Genomic DNA, 22,001 nt, shown 5'->3' on the forward strand with positions numbered 1-22,001 from the left:
ATCCTAAACGAGCGTGTAAACCCTCGAACACGGGGAGTTAAAAGACAACAGCCTGAAGAAAATCATATTATTCTTGATTTGGGTTTGTAATCCTTATTAATTTCGAGATATTTTGTTCACGGTAATACTGTTGTTTAACACTAATGTAAATAATCATGGAGCTTAATATCAGCATGTATACTTGTAAAGAATTACACAACATCAGAAATCTTTGACCAATCGGGAACTATTTTTTCTTCTCCGAGAAGGCTTAAAATTAATGCCTGTTCTCCTGGTTAGTGTAGATAAAGGGGAGTAGCCGCCTCGAGTAGTACGGACTACTTGTGGATTTTGCAAATAAGCATAGCAGGGTCTGAAATTTCGCTACCATTATTTGTTTTGTCTGACGACCCAAACAAATCAAAACTATTAAGAAATAAAAACACAACATAATTTAAGTATTCAGAATTTATTGTACGTAATTCGTCGCAATTAAAGTGGAAATGGCGTTCCATAGTTTAATGAACTGTCGAAAACAACTTTTTATGAATACACTTTTATAAGCCGTTTTCGAATGTTTTATTGAGACAGGGGATAATCAGATGTGTAATTTAGATAAGTCAAAAACTGTTTTTTGTTAATAATACATGTATTATAATACAGACTTCCATTTTCCTTTGTGATATTTCTAAAATGTTGCATACTTAAATTGTGTCATATAAAATCACATTGTATAGAAATATCAATAAACAAAATCATATTAATTATAAATGAAAAATACGCTTCTCCACGCTTTTAAAGAATTAAATCACAAATGTTTCTACTAGAAGTCATGAAAGAGAATTGATAACAATTCTGTACATCATTTTTACGTATATTGAGGTACATGTACTTAGTATTTCCTTTACACCTGATTGCAATGCAGTAAACTTCGGCATAAAACTTTGCAAAAAGAAATTACTTTTGTAAATTGTACCCACGTAGTTGTTAAATTATGCATGAGCAAATATTATTTATGTACGTAACATGAGCATAATCTGCCCATTCGGGTCCTTGGAAATTGCTAGGCACCTTTCAATTTGATTGCAAATTTGTAAAAGTATTTGCTTTACATAACTTAATTGGGTATATATCCTTCTTTTGCAAACTTTAAAAGTCTAAAGGCTTCTACTCCATTCATGCCAAAGTCTTCTCGTAACATTTTCTCCGAGAGACCAATCAGTATCATACCATCAATCATATTGTTTCTAAACGTCTCCGCATACTGACCAAGGTTCAGAACTTTTAGGTATTCAGTCACTTCATGAATAGAAAGACTTTCAACATTCATAACTGTATCCTTAGTGTGTCTGTACTCAAAAGGTCTGTTAGGTCGATCTGGTCTCGCTATTTTTGGTGCTTCCTTCGGATATTGTACATGACTTCGGGGTTTTGGTTTTAACGTTGCTCTAGGAATATCGTTGTCGTATTGTGGGTTACTGTCTGTTTTTCGGAAAGACGAATGTTTTGCGTTTAAACTGTCATTTTCATTAGAATAATCTGTTGTTTGCTTCAGTGTATATGGAGCGGATTTAGGATAAATATATCTTGGTGCAGGAGCAGGCGGTTTGGAATTAGCTGACTTACATTCTACACTTTCTTCTCTCTGGTCATAATCCGGTTCAGGTGATGATGATCTTTTAGGTATATCAAAATAAGAAGATTTGTTTACATCACCTTCTGTTTGGTGTTCAGGCGTGATGTACATATTGCTAACTTTTTCAGATAATTCTGTTGTATCCGATTGGTTCGATTTATGCTGTTTGTTTTTTGGAATATCGTCCGGAAGAGGTGGTAAAGGCCTTGCTTGAATGGAAACTTTAGTATTTGTGTCTTTCTTCCCATCGCTTCTCAGCGGGACACAAGGATGTGGTGTAACTTTAAAAGGCGGGCCTTCAACTAAGCGTACTATATCAGAATATAATTTAGGTTCACAGTATGGCATCTTTGTGGTGGAATGTATAGATGACTGGTCATATTCAGCAATATCTGCAAAAAAATATGATGATATCATTTTACATTTGCATCAGATAAGAAAATACTGAAGAAACCGACTTTTGCATAACATTTGGTATTGAGCCTATATAATTTGACTAGAGGTTATATGATTGTATTTTAGATAATGTCACGAAAGAAAATAAATCAAAACACTCTATTGCCGATATTTCCAAATAAGATCTTTTCCTTTAATATTAAAAAAAAATCGATTCTATTCAGCCTTGATTATATAAAAATTAATAAATTCATGAATTTCAAATAGTTTGAGATGAATTGAATACATTTATCAAATAAACTTTGTTACAAACAGGTAGTTTTTTCTTACCACATATCTTTTATTGGATGGCAACTATTTAATAATTATAGGTTAGAAAATTGAGGTAAAATACAACTTAATAAGCGTTTTCTAAAGAAACTCATAAGTAACTAGAATACGCACTAGGATTTCCAAATTGCTGATCATATTCAATAGCCAAGCATTTGCAAACCAAATGGTCGAAGTATACCCTCCATCTATCAATACACTGTCCTTTGAGTCCTGTGACAACCGATAGGCTAAGCTTGGACAGGTATAAAGGCACAGGAATCACTTCTGTCCATAGTTGACCTTCAAATATATTTATATATATTAACGTGAAAAAATGCTCATAGGTTTTTGTTTTGTAATGTATGCCTATATATAAAGACACACACACACACACACAAACACACGCACGCACGCATGCGCTCGTGCATGCACGCACGCACCAACGCACACACTCACACAAACAAACGAACGCACGCTCTGAGTAATGCCCGTTAGATTATTAATAATTTATTACGACTTATTCATATTCATTTGCATAGGACTTCCTAGTGGTACATATGAACAAAAACGTGTGAATTTACTAGATGCAGCACCGGCTTTTATTACGAGTAAGATCGAAGAGTGTGTCTTCAAAGTGAAAGAAAATATTTAATATGGGTTGCCGTATCTGTTGGAAATTACATATGATTCCTTGTCAAAATATTGATATATACTATTTAAACATTTCTAAATAATTATATTACTTAAAACTCCTACCGTCTACAATAGTATTTGCAAGGAAATAGACTTCGTCAAAACGTTTCGTGAGCTGCCAAGGAGGAATGTCGTTTGTATTGATGCTCTTGTTACAAACTGTAAGCACACGGTCAGCTGGGAACTGTACCCATAATGGCAAGCTGTTAGATTGTAGTATGTTGTAAAGAGATAACTCTGCTCCAACTAAATTAAGAAAATGAATTAATTCATATATGAAACAAATACATAAATAAGATAGGGGATGTGTTTCTCTATAGACTCGTGTTAAAGCAGTTCATACAAATGTAAAGAAGTAACCTTGTTGCGAGTTAAATGATGCTCTAATTTTCCGAAAGGCTTTATGAAATGACTGAAAATTAATAAACAAGACTGATATGTTGCAAGAATTCGCCTTAACCACAAACTATCGCTCTCTACCGGCAAAGTATATAACCCATGTGCTATAAAAAAGGGATTTAAAAGATAGCTTCGTGATGATATATTTAAAAGGATCGATAAATACTAAAACAAAGTCTTATATTGACTGCAGGGATTACCAATTTTCAATAAAAAAGTATGTGGTCACAATCATCACTTAAATAAAGAATTTGTTTTTAATGCAGTGTTTTACCTATCCCACTTTTAATAATGCATAACTTTTCAGTGTAGTCTTCGGGGATACTCAACAATTTTGGTATACCATGCATTACACATTTTGCCAACACACGCTCCTGTCTTGATATTGCATTGATAATCATCACCTATTGTAAACGAAAAAAATATAAATTCGGATGAGAGGTATATAATGTGGCTTTATTTATAGGAAGTAATGTAATGTGGCTATGTTTATAGATTCTTATATTATGAGGCTTAGGTTTATAGATAGTAATGTAATGAGGCCATGTATATAGAGAACAATGTAATGTGGCTATGTTTATAGATAGTAAAATAATTAGGCTGTGTTTATAGAGAGTTATGTAATGAGGCTATGGTTTATTGAGAATAATGTAATTCGGTTATTTTTAAAGAGAGTAATGTACTTCGGTTATGTTTATAGAGAGTAATGTAATTCGGTTATGTTTATAGAGAGTAATGTACTTCGGTTATGTTTATAGAGAGTAATGTACTTCGGTTACGTTTATAGAGAGTAATGTACTTCGGTTATGTTTATAGAGAGTAATGTACTTCGGTTATGTTTATAGAGAGTAATGTACTTCGGTTATGTTTATAAAGATTAATGTACTTCGGTTAGGTTTATAAAGAGTAATGTAATGTACAAGTAAAACGTCATTATCAGCATCAGTATTGTAAACTTTCTTTGTTTTACTTCTCAAACAAAAAGTATATGTATATATATGTGTGTGCATATGCTATGTAAAAAGTTATGTAAAGATTCCATTTAATTCTATCAATAACCAAATTTAATAAATGGATTGTGAAAGGAAATTTTAATTAAAAACGTTACTGACCTTAATTGAATTATTAATTTACTTTTATAATAATTTTATCACATGAGTGTAAACAAAGAAATATGTTGACTTCCTTACAAAGTACTAAATCAATATAACTTAACTAATTGCTAAAAAACAACAGAATCTAAAAAGGTACAGGTTATTGGCCAATGGGTAACCTTTTAGTAAACCATAACAAGACACTCAGAATAAAAAGCCTTTGTGAATTAAAAACAAGAAAGCATTTCTGTTGCAAAATGGGGTTTTAAAGACATAAACTCTAGCTTAAGCTGTTCTATTTTAGACACTAAGATACTGGGGGTCAATAATCCCGAAGACACTTCGATATTAAGATATTATAGCAACACTGAAGTGCTGGATAACCTGTTTCAACATTTATTATCAGTTGTTTTTAGTATGGAAAATCTAGAATGGAAAATGTTCCTAATTTTTAACAGGAAATAAAAAAGAACGGGAAGGTAAAAATCACCATATTGCTGAGGAGGTGCTTTTTAGTGTTAAGGCATCAGAATTACAGCCACCGTTTATCTTTGCGTGACCGTAAGAGCCGATTAAATGGATTCGAAACACATGAGTTTGTATATCTCGTACATCTCTTAGATTCAGCATTCGAGATGAGGTGGTATTAACCCAATGTGGCTTTATGTTTGTTACACCCGAGGGTTAGTCCAAATAATCTTTCCTGTTCCGGCGCCATATGATCTAAATTGTGTTGGTTCGCCCTAAAACCAAACAATACAAACAACGGAAGGAGAAAAGCATGACCCGATTTTTATTTAGGTTTTTTATTCAAGAGGGACAAAGAAAAGTGCAACATAGTTATGATTTTAGCAAGTTTTAGCGGTATTTAAAGATAAAAAAACGGAATTCCGTAGGAACGTCCAAAACGACAAAATTGAAAAGTTGCAGGCTCGCTTTGATTGAGCCTGTTCATGCACGGTACTGGAAAGGGTAAGTTACCCCACGCTCCCTAGCACCGACTTAATCAAAATTCAACATTTAAACATTGTAATGATTAAAATTTTAATTTAGAAACACCAGCAGATGTGTTCATTTGAACATCCAATGTCACACGTTAGTAACCCTTTGTCCTCCATTCTTATCCTGTTTTAAAATAATATAGAAGGAATAAATTAAAGTTAATGATTAAAAAGAAATAAATTGACAAGATACCTGTTCTCGATCGAATGTGTCCTCGATAATGTTGCCACAGAAACCTTGTGTTACCATTACAACCACGGGGAGTCTGTTTTGGTACAAGTCAAAGAATCTTCCAATGCTATAACTTACATCTTCGATTTGATACTGCATTTTGGCGTGTGATATTTACATATATTCCATTTATACTATTTCAATAACTCAAATTAACATGTTAATATATCGGTATCAATACTTTCTTAATTCAAATTCAATCTGACATTATTTCAATATAAATGTATAAGATATAATCATGTATTTCTGTCAGTTATCATTTGTGTGTGATTAGACACTCGGCACATATTTGCAAGTTTTATCTATGTCAAAAATAGTCTGATAAAAAGGCGTTTACGAAACTTATTTCATGAAAATAGATCTAATATCTATTTGTTGCTGATTTAAACTATAACTTATCGGTAAGTGGTATTTTAAACAAAAAAGTTTGTGTTTAATTGAATCTGGCTTTTAAAACTTCTTATCAAAAATCTATTAAACCGACATTCATTTATACTTTAAAGATGTCCACATTGTCAAAGTATCTTTACAGAAATCTATAAATGTTTGAATGAGCATTTAATTTTATAGTTTACACTATATATAATAGAAGTTGATTATGAAATAAGGTGACTTAAACTCTATATTTCTTACAGATAATAGAATTTAAATCAATGTTAATAAATGGAGAATATATTATCAACTTCCTTGATCAGATATAGATATAAAGATAACTTAAACTGGGACATTAATATGGATCTACTCTTTCATTACTTGATAAGCTCTTAAAATGTTTGAAAAGGTTTGAAGTGCTGACATCGTAAAAACAATGTAATCTATTGTGAATCCTAGAAACACAAAAATGTAACTGATATCACATTGCATGATAATATTTTTTTCAATAAAGAAAAAAAAGAAAAGATACATGATTAGAATATGGTGATGTAGGTTGTTATACAATGCAAAAGAGTTACAAAGAAAAAACACCACATAAAACATATATGAGCCGCGTCACGACAAAACCAACATAATGGGTTTGCGACCAGCATGGATCCAAATCAGCCTGCGCGTCCGCGCAGTCTGATTAGGATCCATGTTGTTCGCTGTCAGTTTCTTTACTTGTTATAGGGTTCGTAAGCGAACAGCATAGATCCTGATCAGACTGTGCAGATGCGCAGACTCGTCTGGATCAATGCTGGTCGTAAACGCATTACGTTGGTTTGTCGTGACGCGGCTCATATATGTAGACATCAACTGAGTTTTGTCACATGGCGGGCTGGAAGTTAAGTTCCATTTGATATAATTCTAAACTTACTTGTGTGGTGGCTAAATTTCAGATCATTTGCTCATTCCAATTTTAGAACAATGATATTGATTGTGCAAAATTCACAAAATTCACTCAAAAAGGGCTAAAACTCGCATTATTTATTGGCTATCAATTGTAGTGTAAATATATATCTTTTAATTAGCTTATGACACTCTTTAAATTGAATTTTACCCGTTACATTTAATTTCATGTGCGCAAATATACCCTCGTTATTGCAATAAGCTAAATGAAACTTCCATAAAGAAAGATAAACTTTCCATTTATTTAAACCATATTTTCATGAATTTGACGATACGTCTTATTAAAATGTACACATTTTTGTAAATATATCTAAGTCGAAAGATAGGTCTATCGATTTTATCCTAGTGGCCGTTAAATAGTTAAATAAGCCTTGATGTAAGTTGGTTAAAATAGCTTTTGTTGGACCGTATTTGGTACAAAAACGAATATGGTACAAATGTACCATATTCGGTCGAATATGGTACAAATGTACCATATTCGGACCGAATATGGTACATTTTCGACCGAATATGGTACAAACATTGTACCATATTCGGTTGGAATAAGTTTTTCTATGCTCGCCAAAACGTATTTGGTACATACCAAAAAAACTCATAAAATGAAAATGGCCTACGTATATGGTACATAAATTATGTATTTCTTAATAAATGAAATAGTCTGCCGATGTGTAAACTTTTTTTCAAACTCAAATACATTGTATTAACCTAATATGGGAAGCGACAAAAGTATCATCATCATCATCATCATCATCATCATCGTCGTCGTCGTCGTCGTCGTCGTCGTCGTAACTAGCAGTAACAGAAACAGCTAACCTAACCACACTTTACATGGATTTTGCTGGTTGTGTAACTGTTTCGCCGGGTAGCTCAGTCGGTTGCGCGTCAGATTGGCACGCAGGCGGCCTGGGTTCGATTCCCGGGCGGGCCAGATACTTTCGTGGAGATTGGTCACGAAATGATTTCTACGGCCATTCTTCCCCTACCGCTGTTTCAAGTAGGGCAGTTGTCAATTACTGGCGAATGTATCTGCTTAGTACTGGTTACTAAGTACTAGTACTCTAAGACTAGAGACGTGCTTGCTCCAGGTAACTCTGTAAAAGTTTGAGGATTATCGCATTTTGGTTATGTTCATAGAGTGTGAACTTGTAAGGGTAAAGGTAGGCGAGCAAATCCATGAAGCGCGCCAGCGCTTCTTGGAAAATTTGATCGTTTAATACCCCTCGGTATTAATGCTTATATTTTAATACATTTTAATAATAATTGGTAGGTTTTGTCCAGATATGATTGCCCCAAGCAAACGTCGTTGCAGGAATGTCGACGTCGCATTCGATTGGTCGAATGACGTCGCGTCAGCCATATTAATGATTTCGTGCATTGTTTGGGTCAATCTAAAACTTCTGACAAGAAGATATTGCATGAGAAAATCCGAAAAATAAACAAGAAATTGGGCCGAAAAAATAACTAACGAAATTCATATTTCATGCATTTGCAGTTGTTTTACGATAGAATTTCTTCGATATAATTCAATATCCTTTGGTCAGTAGTTTTAGATTGACCCAAACAATTCACAAGATCATTAATAGCAATTTTCAAATTTTTAAAAAAAATTTTTTCGAAAGTGTATTTTCACCAAAATCCGATTTAAGAGATTTTGAGCTCTTTTAAATGAATATATCTCTCCAAAAATAAGGATGTTTGACTGGCTGCTTTAGACAGGTGTGACTGCATTCCTAAACATTAGGCGAAAAGAAAAAAATTGTCTGGTTCCGGTGACCCGACCCTACCTATTTTTTTCGCCCGACCCTTAACTTTTTTTTATTTGAATACGAAAAAATTGGTCCGATATTTTACTCAATATTCAAGAGAATTGTAAAGAACGTTTTTAAAGCGTTCATGTAAACATTCTAAAAATAAAACAAAACTTAATAATTTTAGTTTAAGTTTTGAATCTATAATATGTTGTCTTCATTAAGGGAAAGTAAATTTTGAAAATAGAAATACATTGTATGTGTCAATTATTTGAATTCGAAACATTGGATATTCAATCTTTTTTGGTTGGTAAGCAGATGTGTGCGTTAGTGTTGGTTATTTTCTGGAACAGGAGTTGTTAGCTTTAATATAATGAACTATCAAACCCAAAACCATTTGATTTAAAGACTGAAATAGCAGAGTATGAGTTTTAGATGAAACAGTCTTTTATTTACTGGGTTTATTACCAGTCCCCTCTAGATCTTGTGGCAAGGTTCGAATCAAAACCTCATATTTTTAAATAAATGTACGAATTTGCACAGCACTAAAGCATTCAACGTAAAGCATTCCCTGCGACTTCTTTTTACGCTGATATTCAGTCAATTTAAAATGTTCTACAACCCATGATTTTGCCATATAATTGCATAAATACTGTACTAGTCATAGCAAGCACCGAAAATGGTCTCGTTTATAGCGAATTATATTTTCAAAATATAACACGTACAGAAAGAAACAATTATTAAACCTATAGGGTTAAATGTGCATAAAACTCCTCCAGCTTGCACACTATGCATGTTTACAGTACATAAAAAGCTTAGTGTTGCACGCACAGAAGACTTTAATCACACAAAATATACATTAAAATAACGTTATTATATCACCTTTCACTCAGCATCAGTAAAAATAAATAAATAAATAAAATAAAAAGAAATGCCGACCTACCCTACCTACTTTTTGGGGGCATGTCACCGGAACCAGACATAATGTTTTATTTGGCCTTACTTTGTAAAGTTGATTTGTCGTTCCGACGTCATATTGCTGAGAAGCCGACAAAGCTTTGAAGTTTCCGATTTTTTCTTTGATAACGTGCCGCTTTAAAAAGGCGGGAATTTTGCACACGAGTCTTACTCAGAAGTCAGTAACCATATTTGACTTGGCGGTCGGCAAGAAAAGTTGTGATTTTCGACTAGAAAGAATTGAAATCCAAACTTTCTTCAAACTTCAAAAGAATTCTTGACAGTAAGTACTGTACATAATTTTAATTTTCAGTTGTCTTAATATGCATTGATGTTTTAACATGCATTGATTTTTTATGTTTTATGCCCCCCCCCCCCCCCTCAGAGTGCATTTGCAGTTGTCCGTCCGTCTATCCAATTGTCCGTGGCATTCCTTCCGGGTGCGTAACTCCTAAACTGCTAAAATATTTAAGCTACAGTCATGAAACTTCATGAAAAATGTTGTCCATCATCAGCTCTCAAGATACATTTCAGCTCACCTGAGCACAAAGTGATCAAGGTGAGCTATTGTGATGGCAAGTTGTCCATCGTCCGTGCGTGCGTGCGTCCGTACGTGCGTCCGTCAACAATTTCTTCAAACGATTTCTCCTCCTAACACGCTAAGCCAAATTCAATGAAACTTGGCAGGAATAGTCCTTGCATCAAGCTCTACCAAAGTTGTTCAAAGAATTCCATTTCATGAAGAACTCTGGTTGTCATGGCAACGAAAAGGCAAATCATAGTGAAATCTTTAAAAATATTCTTGTCCGAAACTGCAAGGCCTTGAGGTTTGATATTTGGTATGTGACATAATTTTGGTATGTGACATAATTTTGGGGTCCTATACTAAGATTGTTCAAATTATGCCCCTGGGGTAAAAATTGGCACCGTCCCGTGCCTGTGTTGGGACCCTGTCTCCAACCCGCTGGGGGGGGCCGGAGGTCCAGCACAAATATGGCGGTTTCATATAACACGCCATATGAAGTGGGCCTCATCGAGGGCCCCCCTCCCAGCAGACCGGAGACAGAGCCCCAAGGCTGATAAGTGACGATGGGATGATGACGATGATGATGATGATGGCACAGAGTGCATCACTAAAACCGTTCAATCACTGGGGGCTGGAAATGTAACCTTAATGCTTCAACGTTGAGATCCAGCTCCCTTGATGCATAATTCAGTGGAACATAAAATGATGAAATTTACCCCTGTGTGACGTTAAATCTTATTTTTAAAATTTGAACAACTGCGGTGCTATATACATATTTATAACAAACGGCACCTTCCCAGGACCATGTTAAAAAGAATGAGTAACTAATAACATATATACTATATTTACACTATAAAACAAGGGTGATTTTGCCACACAGGGGTAGTGATAAGATCATTGAAGATGAAGACATGGCCAGCTCTTGTTTCTCATGTTAAATTTAAAACTGACTTGGTCGTTGTTCCTTTCTACGGCCATTCTTCCCCTACCGCTGTTTCAAGTAGGGCAGTTGTCAGTTACTGGCGAATGTATCTGCTTAGTACTGGTTACCCGCTTACACCAGAGTGTAAGCATGCCCAGGAACGGTGCGTAGGTTAACTGACCGCTGTGATATGACTGAAATATACTGTTGAAAACGGCGTAAAACCCAAAAAACAATGGTCGTTGTTCCCTAGGTAACAGCATGACTTGACCAGAGGTTTGCGGTAGGGTATGTTCCACTCAGGTCAGTTCTGCATGCCCACCTGCATGTTAATTGTACATGGTGAGCCTGTTCCTTTAAAGTTTGGGGTTCAGGATGCTGTATGGTGGGTTTTTGGGGGAGGCCGATGCGAGGTTGCCGAGGCACGGAATACCATTCAGTTTTTCATTTTTTTATTTGTTTTATTCCTAGTTTTCCTATTTGGGTTTGTTCGAAATTTACGAAATTGGCGTAGGAGTCTGTGTGCTTCCTAAAGTGCCAGACACATATTCCTGGGGGGGGGGGGGCATTTTATAAATGGGGGACACCTCGGCACATATATTTAACAGGCCTGTGAGGTGCCTTATAATTAAGGGAGGGACAAGCATGGGGCCACCTGAGCGACAGGTCAGGTGTTCTTACTCCCATTTATAATGTTTAATATGTCAGAGGACAGAATGCTCTCAAAGAACTTGAATGGGGCCTTTAATGTTAGTGAGTGACTGGCACTGAAGTACATATTAGGAAGCACACAAGGCTCCTTGAGTAGACACTATGTCTAATAGACATTATTTAAATCTTACGGTATTATCATACCGGTAACCCATGACCAGCGGAGTCGCACAACCGGGACCTGGACAGTCCAAGCACACGCAGGGCGGCCCCACTGGCCATAGAATTATGTATTATTTCTATTTAAAACTATTTATTCATGACGTTCTAGTATAACATTATATCCGCATCCGTTAAAAATCGAAACAGTTCAGAGTTCGAGACCTATTCCATGTATCCGTAGTCCGCAGTACGCATCCGTATACGCATCCGCATCCGCAAGTCGAATCGCTCAGCGAGCGATTCGTTTGCGGATATGCGGATGCGGACCCTTTTTGCGGACAATTCTAATTACACCTAGTTAATTATTTTCAATTGAAATACATCAAAATTGGTATTTTTGTCCCTATTTATTGAATATTTACATAATATACATCTGCATACTTCTACTGTTTCATTTTTGTTAACTTTTCTTCTTGAAAACAAAATGCACGAACTCCCAAGCCAAACATTGGGCAAGATTTGCCCATGAAAAACAGACATTTATTTTAAAGATTCATAAATAAATTATATACCGACTGGTAAAGCTTGTCAGACGTTAGCATTTCAAATTGCAATGCTTTTTTAGTTCATTTACGTTCAAATGACTGTGTGGATTTCCATATAACCCAGAAAATAAACGCTAATCACTGTAAAATGAAAATTAAAGTAAAAAGCAGCATAAAATAAATGAAAACATACTTGAAATACTTATACTGTAATTAAAGGGTTAAGACAGAGGGCAGCTTAGACATTTTACTTACAAAAATGATTACGTATGCGGGTACATGGAATATGGCATAACTCTGCGGATACAGTTACTGATACGGGTGGCTACGGATGCGGGTGCGTATGCGTGTACAAGAAATAGACGGCATTCTCTAGAGGTCTTCTACCAAGGTTGTTCGAATATTGCCCCTGGGTTTAAAATTGGCCCTGCTCTGTCGACAGTATTTGGTACAAAAACGCTTAGTTTAACTATATAATTATTATATAGAGAAATTTTAAAAATATATATCTTTTTCTCTAAAACCACTTTGCTCAGAGCTTTGATATTTGTTATGTGACATTTTCGATTGAACTTTCGACTTTTGATGAATTAAACCTTGACCAAGTGACTTAATTTTGAAGCTTTTGCCTTTATTTTCCTTACAGTTATTACAGCTCAATCTGATTTTGGTGAAAAATACACTTTCGAAAAAAAATTGTTTCAAAAGTCGCTATTAAAGTATTAATGATTTTGTGAATTGTTTTCGGTTAATCTAAAACTACTGACCAAAGGATATTGAATTATATCGAAGAAATTGTATCGTAAAACAACTGAAAATGCATGGAAAATGGATTTCGCGTTAGATCTACTAACGCGATATTTTCGGCCTATTCCATTCCTATTCAATAAATAGGACAAAAATACCAAATTTTGGTGTATTTTAATTGAAAAATAAAAAATCTTGTTATTTTTTCGGATTGTATTTGATGTCATGCAATGTCCTCTGGTCAGTATTTTTAGATTAACCCAAACAATTCACAAAATCATTAATAGCGACTTTTGGAAACAATTTTTTTCGAAAGTGTATTTTCCACCAAAAATCAGATCGAGCTCCTTTAATCTGTAGATTTGAACATTTTAAATTTTATGGAGTTTATAGGTCTTTGACCTTCGAACTCTGCCTAGTCGTGACTTCTGGTGAGCGACCTAGGCCCCCAGGGCCCCTTCTTTATATCCCTTCCATCCACGTAGCATTGGTTTCTACAGACCGTTTGTCCGTTGACCGCCATAAGTTTGCCCGCTATTTTTCCCCTGAATTTGAATTCGGTTGGATTTCAATGAAACTTTACATGAAGTACTTGCTACTTTCATTGCGCATATTGCCCGGAAGTTCGGATTGTAAATTTTAGCGGAGCTATCAGACGAGTGATTTTAGCTCAGCTCATGTCGTGAGACATTCGTTTTCGACACGCGGTGTTCAATACAAGCTCTATTAACTAATGAAGTATAAATGTATAATAACTTATTATATTATTTCAGATGAAGGAAGCAATTAGGAGAAAAAGGAAGCAATTAGGGTGCTTGCCCAGGTCGAAGTACGACATTATTGTCAGATGTTTAAACGGATCGTTCGATGTCCCTGTGAAGAAACGGACACCTGAAGAGAATAATTGTTTGGCCATGATTAGAAAACGTAAGGACTTCGAGCTTGGTGACCGGGGTTATTTATTGTGTGGAGGAAAGCAAGTCCTTGTGAAAGAAGATCTTCCTAGATTTGTTGAGAAGATGTTCATGGAAAACAAAGGATGACGAGCAAGGGTTATTTACAACAAACTGAAAGTAAATTACACGGGGTTCTCGGAACAAGCTATCCTTGAAATACTGTACAATAGCAAGTATTACCATGAGAAGTATCCGAGATTTACAAACAAGCCAACGCCAAAGACAATTACAGAAGAGGAACCAGGCAAAAGATGGCAGATTGACATAATTAACATGAAAAATCAAAGTGTTAGCTACAAGGGGTCCACATACAGTTATATTCTACAAGTCGTGGACGTTTATTCTAGGTACGTTATGCCAAAACCCCTGAAAACGAAGAGTTCGCGTGAAGTTGCAAAGGCATAAGAGGACGTGTTGATGGTTAACCTTGCCCCTGACATCATCCAATGTGACAACGGACTGGAATTTAAAGGCCCTAGTATGAAACTTTTGTTGAACTAGTACAACATCAAAATGATCAATAGTAGGCCGTATCATCCTCAATCACAGGGCAAGTGTGAAAGGTCAAACAGTGTTATAAAGGCCAAGATTCTATTTGCAACAAAAAGTAAACGTGGATTTAACTGGGTCGAAGGGCTTCAAGATTTAGCCTATGCCATAAACACAAGTTTCAAACGAGTTCTTGGGGGTCTCACGCCCTTTGAAGCCTACTACGGAAGAAGTTATGTTTTTACCAAAGAACGTCATAGTTCTCGTGAAATAAAGAAAACCATACGGCGAGCAAATAAAAAAGCTTACAGGTCGCTGTTGAAAAACGCAACTTCCCCAAGCAAGTACAAAGTAGGAGAGACAGTATTAATTCGCTATCCCTTTCGAAAATCCAGGGTGCCAACCAAAAGATATGTTATCGAAGGCAAGGTAGAAAAAGTAAAACGAAATGGTGTTTATATCGTGTCATTTCAAGTACCGAACAAACCGAACTTGGATTCGTAAGCAAATCGGTTGGGGTCGAAAACATGACTAGCCTAACTGTTGCGTTAGAGAAACAACGAAAAATTAAAAAACATTTATTAAAACAGAACCGCTCAGAGAAACAAAATCACAGAACTAAGTACTATCATGTTTTAACACACCATGAAAATCTGCAGTTGTTGGATGGGGTGAATATTGCCATGGACCCAAATCCGGATGGAAATTGTCAATTTGCTGCTATATCGCATCAACTTGGTAAAATTGGTATATACAAAGACGTAGATGCTTTACGTAAGGAAGCAGTCCATCACATTGTAGAAAACAGATATTTCTATGAAACTTTTGTCTATGATGAAACATTTGATGAATACGTTAAGAATATGTCTAAGAATGGGACATACGGCGACAACCTCACGCTCATTGCACTTATGAGAGAATATAATTTGCAGTGCCTGGTAGTTTCTACCCGAGGACTAGAACACTCATCAATTGTGTCAGCAGATGGAAAGTTCGATGGTGATGTTGGAACAATTGCATTGGGGTATTTCCCAGAAGGATTTGGCATGCATTACGTTAGTATCCGTATCAATCAACGCGTGTACAAGGACATAATATCACGCTTAGAACAGGCGTATGAGAACGGTGACTCTGGCGACAGCGCTGCGTCTGGCGACAACGCTGCGTCTGGCGACAACGGTGACTCTGGCGACAACGGTGACTCCGGCGACACCGCTGCGTCTGGCGACAACACTGCATCTGGCGACAACGATGACTCTGGCGACAACGATGACTCTGGCGACAACGCTGCGTCTGGCGACAACGGTGACTCTGGCGACAACGGTGACTCCGGCGACAACGGTGACTCTGGCGACAACGGTGACTCCGGCGACAACGGTGACTCCGGCGACAACGGTGACTCCGGCGACAACGGTGACTCCGGCGACAACGGTGACTCCGGCGACAACGGTGACTCCGGCGACAACGGTGACTCTGGCGACAACGGTGACGTCTCTGTGTGTTCAGCCCTGAAAGAGCTTCAAGATATGATAAACAATAGGAGGGCACAGAGGCGAACGACTTTTCCATTTCTGATGTTACCACTTCACATTCAAGTTGAAATTTTAAAGTTCTGCATACAATCAAACCCGTCAATCCAGTTTGTGTTGGCGAAGGTCGGCAAACCCTTTAGAGATTTAATAAGGTCAATGAGTTTGCAAACACCTAGAATTTACATTCGGCTGGATATTGGACTAGATACTAGTAACAGAAATCCTGTTAGCGTTCGTTTCCTATTAACAAGAGCGGGCAGAAACAGCGGTCTTATTTCGGCAATAAAAGAAATCATCAAGGGGCCAAAATGGGCAAACGCATGGCTGCGTTTGCGCGTGTTAGTGGAATCGGTTGGTATGATATCATAGATGTCATGTACAGACATTACAGGTGAAATATACATGTATATCGGTGTTTGGAAACCTGTTATGTTATTTTTGTGATTGATGATTATGTTCTTCTACCGGAAATTTGTTGTCATTTGCTCATTTAATGGTAACTTTTTACGAAGCACATTTGGGATATTTTGGCTGCTACTAAAATGAATGTATATATGTATATTATGTCTGGTCAAAATGCTACAGTTGGATTAAAATTTAAATGCTGTTCTATGTTCTTCAATATTACTTTGAAAAATCCTGTCAGTATACCAATAAATGAAAAAAGTACAAGTTTGTTGAATCTCTTGAATGAAACAAATTATAAAATACAAAATGTAAAATGAATATGTGATGATGATGATGATGACAAAACGTTTTCGATGATGATGATGTTAAAAAAATTGTGATGATGGTGGTGGTGATGATGATGACAGTGGTTATGATGATTGGGGTTTGATGATTGTGAGGATGATGATGATAATGATGATGATGATGATGATAAAAACGTTTTGGGATGATGATGACAGCGATGTTTATCGGACGATGATGATGGTTATAATGATGATGATAAGATTTTAGATGATGATGACGGCGATGTTTATCGGCCGACGATGATGATAATGATGATGATGATAACAAAATATTTGTGATGATGATGATGGCGATGTTTATTGGCCGATGATGATGATGATATTCTCATCGTCGTCATCATCATCACAACATCCTCATTATCGACCGAAAACATCGCTGTCATTATCATCACAAAAAAAACTTTTGTGATCACCATTACGATCATGATAATGGATATGATGATGTTGGTTTTGATGGTGATGATGATGGTGGTGTTGGGGAAGATAACAACGATGATGATCATTGGGGTGTTGATAATTGATGTGATGATGATGATGATGATGATAACAAACGTATTTGGATGATTATGACAGCGATGTTTATCAGTCGATGATGATTATTATAATGATGATGATTATGATGACAAATGTGTTTTGATGATGCTGACGGCGATTTTTATCGGTAGATTATGATGATGATGATGTGCTGACCGTCGTTATCATCATTACAAAACTTTTGTCATCATCATCACCATCGACCGAAAAACATCGCAGTTATCATCATCACATTTTTGTGATCTTCATTACGATGATGATAATGGTGATGATGATGATGGTGTTGATGATGATGATGACCTTGATGATTGTGGTGATAATGATGGTAATGATGATGACAATGATGATAAAAGTTTGTGATGATGATGATGACGGTAATTTGATCGTCGTCATCATCATCAAAACTTTTGTCATCATCATGACGATGATGATGATAATGGCGTTAATGGTGACGATGATGATGATGGTGTTAATGGTGACGATGATGATGTAATTGATGATGATGACAATGGTGATGATGATTGGGGTTTGATGATTGTGATGATGATAACTGCGATGTTTATCGGCCGATGTAATGATTATAATGATGATGATGAAAAAAGTTTTTTATTATGTTGACGCCAATGATTACCGGCCGCCGATGATGATGATTATGATGATGATGATGATGATGCTGATGATGATGATGATGATGACGATGATGATTATTTTCATGATGGTATTGATGACGTTGATGCAAATTGTAGTGATGATGATGATGATGATGATGATGATGATGACGATGACGAAGATGATGGTGATGATGATGATGATGATGATGAGAGGACGATGATGATTATTTTCATGATGGTATTGATGACGTTGATGCAAATTGTAGTTATGATGATGATTATGATGATGGTGATGATGATGATGATGATGATGATGATGATGATGATGATGATGATAATGATGATGATGGTGATGATGATGAGATAACGATGATGATGACGATGATGAGTGTGTACCAATTTCGGAACGAATGTGGTACATTTTTCATCCGAATATGGTACAAGTTTGTACCATATTTGGTCAGGCATTTTATCCCAAAACTGCAGATACGTATATGGTACAATTAGACAGTTGTACCATATTCGGCCGAATATGGTACAAATTTGTACCATATTCGTTTTTGTACCAAATACGGTCCGACATAGCTTTACACCTCTTGTAAATTAATTATAACAAAAGCAATGTGGCGCATATTTGCGTGATTTTGTAATTTCTAATATTCAAGGTCGTTCATCATCTAGACAATTGAAAAATGTTTCAGCCACCACAGAATAATGGTTGTTTAGTCTTGTGTATTCTTCAAGCTGTACAATCTTATTATAAAAAGGAAATAAAAGTAAAAATTCTTATATGTCTATTCTTATCCAGCTCATGGGTCACAAACGTGTCTGTTTAAACGTTCATTTTATCAACAATTTATTCATAACTTTTATTTGATATTACAGACAATTTTTTGCTACATATTTGTAAAAAAAAAACAGAACAGTTCGTCCTCAAAATCATTCGGACATTATGCAATTCGCACCAATATTTAAATGGACGTGTTCTCGGCGCAACGGAGATGTTTTTCTTTACGTCTGTCTTTCTCTTGAATTTTGTTGCGACAAAGATTGAAAAGTCTGATCGAAGCAAAATTTATTGGATAACAAGTGAAATGAAATGGTCGGTATACTTAAAGACAAACATTTTAGAATTTCAGACATGGCATAACTTTGTACATTTATGCATTAGGTTCTACTTTTTCACAAAAATATGCAACTAAATTATTAAACAACGAGCACATACCATGAGCATGAAGAAAAGTAATCAATGCTTTGGATATCCAACCTTAATAGAAAACATGTATTTTGTACATCACCTGTGACTGTTCACATCATTTGGCGGCGTCTTTGATGTGCAGCATCGACATTTCACTTGTTTCAAATAAGATATTGGAAAATGTATTGCACACAATTGATTTCATTGCGGTATAATCAGTATAACTCTGATAATGGCGTATCTTTTCTAACACTAGTAAACGAGTTTGTGGTGGTGGTGGTGTTGGTACTTTTCATTTCGGATCACGGCAGTAAGCCACATTAAATTTACAAGAGCACAGTTTAGCCATTGCATCGTTCCTGGGCAGGCTGTCAATCAGTTTACCAGTACAAGTTGCCTACACTTAAGCAAGGAACTGATTATTTCTGTACATGCAAGAGCAGAGGTACAGTGCGAATGGCCGTAGAAATGATTCCATGATCAATCACGACGAAAGTGACCTGCGCCGTCCGGAATCGAAACTGGGTCGCCCGATTCACACTTCAACGCCCTACCTTTTGAGCTGATTGGACGCTTATAATAAACGTTTTAAGACTGGCAGAAATAAATGCTGCGCGAGCTTGATCCATTTTGTGACTTCGTTACTTCTGCAAGCACAATCGTATAGAAAATATTTCAAACTATTGCATAAGATTATATTATTACTAAGAATATATACTTTATGAAAAATGCAGCAAAGGCTAGAAACTATGCCATTGGGGCATTCTGCAACCGTTAAAGACACGGCCATGTGTTTTATATTGCTTCCTCAGCCAATCATAATTTTGTATTTTTACAAATTCGCCACACACGTAAGGGATACCTCCAAGCAAAACATGTGCCAGACGTTCACAGGGTTAGTGATAGCGGGGCTGTGTATTAAGTGTTGTCTGAATATAACATATTTTTATAGTTTCAAGACTGGAAACAATAGCGCGTCCATAAGTTGTAAATAGTCAATGATCCTTTAAATGCTAAAAAAAGTGAGTAGTGATGGCCTAACTTTTAAAGCGTTTGCTCTCTACCCAGTGATCATGAGTTTGAGTCCTAATCGGGTCACGACTATGCTTCATCATATGACACCAGTTGGTTGGTTCCAGTGAGTGGCCTCGAAAGTGATTAATATAATTATGCTGTCAGAACTTGTTTCGCAATCGAGCTTAAATAAACATGATTCACGTTTGTGACCACTATAGCGCCGGGCTAGCCTTCATTACGTCAGTTACATCTTACCAGACAGCAGCTGTATTTTGATATCAAAATCACTTGAATGAACTATTTGAAATTGAATCCTTAGAAAATTCATTTTACAAATTAAGCAGCTTATGGGTTTGCAGTGAAAATGTGGCTATTTATCATAATGTACGTGTTAGTTAAAACATATTGTTTAAGCTCGATTGCGAAAAAAGTTCTTGCAACTTATATTGATCACTTTGGAGTCCGCTTCCTGAACCCAACCAGTACTGGTGTCATAGGAAAATGCATGGTCTTTCCCCGATCGGGGCTCGAACCCGCGGTCCCTTGGTTGGTTGAAAGACAGACATATGAGTCACTAGGCCACCGCTCACCCTATAATTTGACATTACATTTTGATTATTGAACTGTTGCAGAGTCCTGCATTAAGCTTTAAGTGTGAGTGCTTTTCTACAGAATATTAAGGGAAAGAAAAATTATGTTAACAACATTTTAAGACTTTTCGGTAGTTTTCATACAGACACATAGGCAAACTTAAAACTGTTCAATAGAATTTTATTAAACATTGTCATGTTGTTATAATAAAAGAAACAATTTAAACGGGAAAAATTATACAGATGGCAGTTCCTGCCTTAATTGATGACACAGGTTAATCAATAACAGTTCAACAGGTTAACTAACGGTTCAAAAGATCAAAGGTTAATAAGACAAAGAAAATACGGACTGCGATCATTTGGGCATTAATGTACATGTGAACGTCGCTATTTCGGCAATGGCCTCACTTACACACCATACATACTTGATTGAACACACACACGCGCGAAACACTTGTAACGATTATGACATCATTTTGTAAAACAATATTTTAACACCACCTTAATAATCGCCCTGCATATTCATATTCAATAAATTGTTATCGATTCGAGCACTAGAAATCTAGTGCATTTGTTTATTACATAGTTTATGGCCGAAGTTCCTGTTCTTGGCCAAAATTCTTATATTCTTCTATGAATAACAATCAGCATAATCGCTTGAGTATCTGCGCTTGGGTATCTGAATAGTGTTGACTCGATACTGAATAAAATAGGTTCAATTATTTTACATATCAAACAGACTCTTTAATTAATTCCAGTGGCTTTTCTTGAACACCATACATCGTTTCCATTAGTGACCGAGATTTACGAAATTCTCGTGCTGAAATTGTATACACAAATGAGTAAGGCAAAGGCTATTTTTCTTTGTTTTTGGTCAGAAGAATGGACAGTTAAGTTTTCGCCTGTGCATAATATACATTGTATCTGGTAATACATATATATATATACTGCCATATTAACAGGCAGCGCGACATATACAAATGTACAGAAATAATT

At 36.0% G+C, this 22,001-nt stretch overlaps 2 protein-coding genes across 2 annotated transcripts; one reads left to right on the top strand and one right to left on the bottom strand.

The window, feature by feature from the left end:
- Positions 1–69: 69 nt before the first annotated feature.
- Positions 70–6,135, bottom strand: LOC132721382 (uncharacterized). The gene is made up of 5 exons (XM_060705675.1): positions 5,704–6,135; positions 3,690–3,819; positions 3,080–3,262; positions 2,456–2,623; positions 70–2,007 (listed from the first exon to the last, which is right to left on the bottom strand). Exons 1-5 carry the CDS (start codon positions 5,839–5,841, stop codon positions 1,097–1,099), a joined length of 1,530 nt encoding a protein of 509 aa, XP_060561658.1. The 5' UTR covers positions 5,842–6,135; the 3' UTR covers positions 70–1,096.
- A 9,163-nt stretch (positions 6,136–15,298) lies between these two features.
- LOC132721387 (uncharacterized) lies at positions 15,299–18,915 on the top strand. Its single transcript, XM_060705683.1, has 2 exons — positions 15,299–16,076; positions 18,866–18,915. Exons 1-2 carry the CDS (start codon positions 15,299–15,301, stop codon positions 18,913–18,915), a joined length of 828 nt encoding a protein of 275 aa, XP_060561666.1.
- The last annotated feature ends 3,086 nt before the right edge of the window (positions 18,916–22,001 follow it).

This window comes from Ruditapes philippinarum, unplaced genomic scaffold (assembly GCF_026571515.1).
Source record: "Ruditapes philippinarum isolate M1 unplaced genomic scaffold, ASM2657151v2 ctg3615_1_1_1_1, whole genome shotgun sequence".
NCBI classification, from domain to species: Eukaryota; Metazoa; Mollusca; class Bivalvia; order Venerida; family Veneridae; genus Ruditapes; species Ruditapes philippinarum.

Coding starts and splice junctions, on each gene's coding strand:
- LOC132721382 (XM_060705675.1), bottom strand. CDS start 5,841: ATGCAGTATCAAATCGAAGATGTAAGTTATAGCATTGGAAGATTCTTT. Junction 3,820..5,703: donor ACACATTCGATCGAGAACAG/GTATCTTGTCAA, acceptor CGTTTACAATAG/GTGATGATTATCAATGCAAT. Junction 2,624..3,079: donor TGCAAATACTATTGTAGACG/GTAGGAGTTTTA, acceptor ATATATTTGAAG/GTCAACTATGGACAGAAGTG.
- LOC132721387 (XM_060705683.1), top strand. CDS start 15,299: ATGACTAGCCTAACTGTTGCGTTAGAGAAACAACGAAAAATTAAAAAA. Junction 16,077..18,865: donor CGCTGCGTCTGGCGACAACG/GTGACTCTGGCG, acceptor CTAATATTCAAG/GTCGTTCATCATCTAGACAA.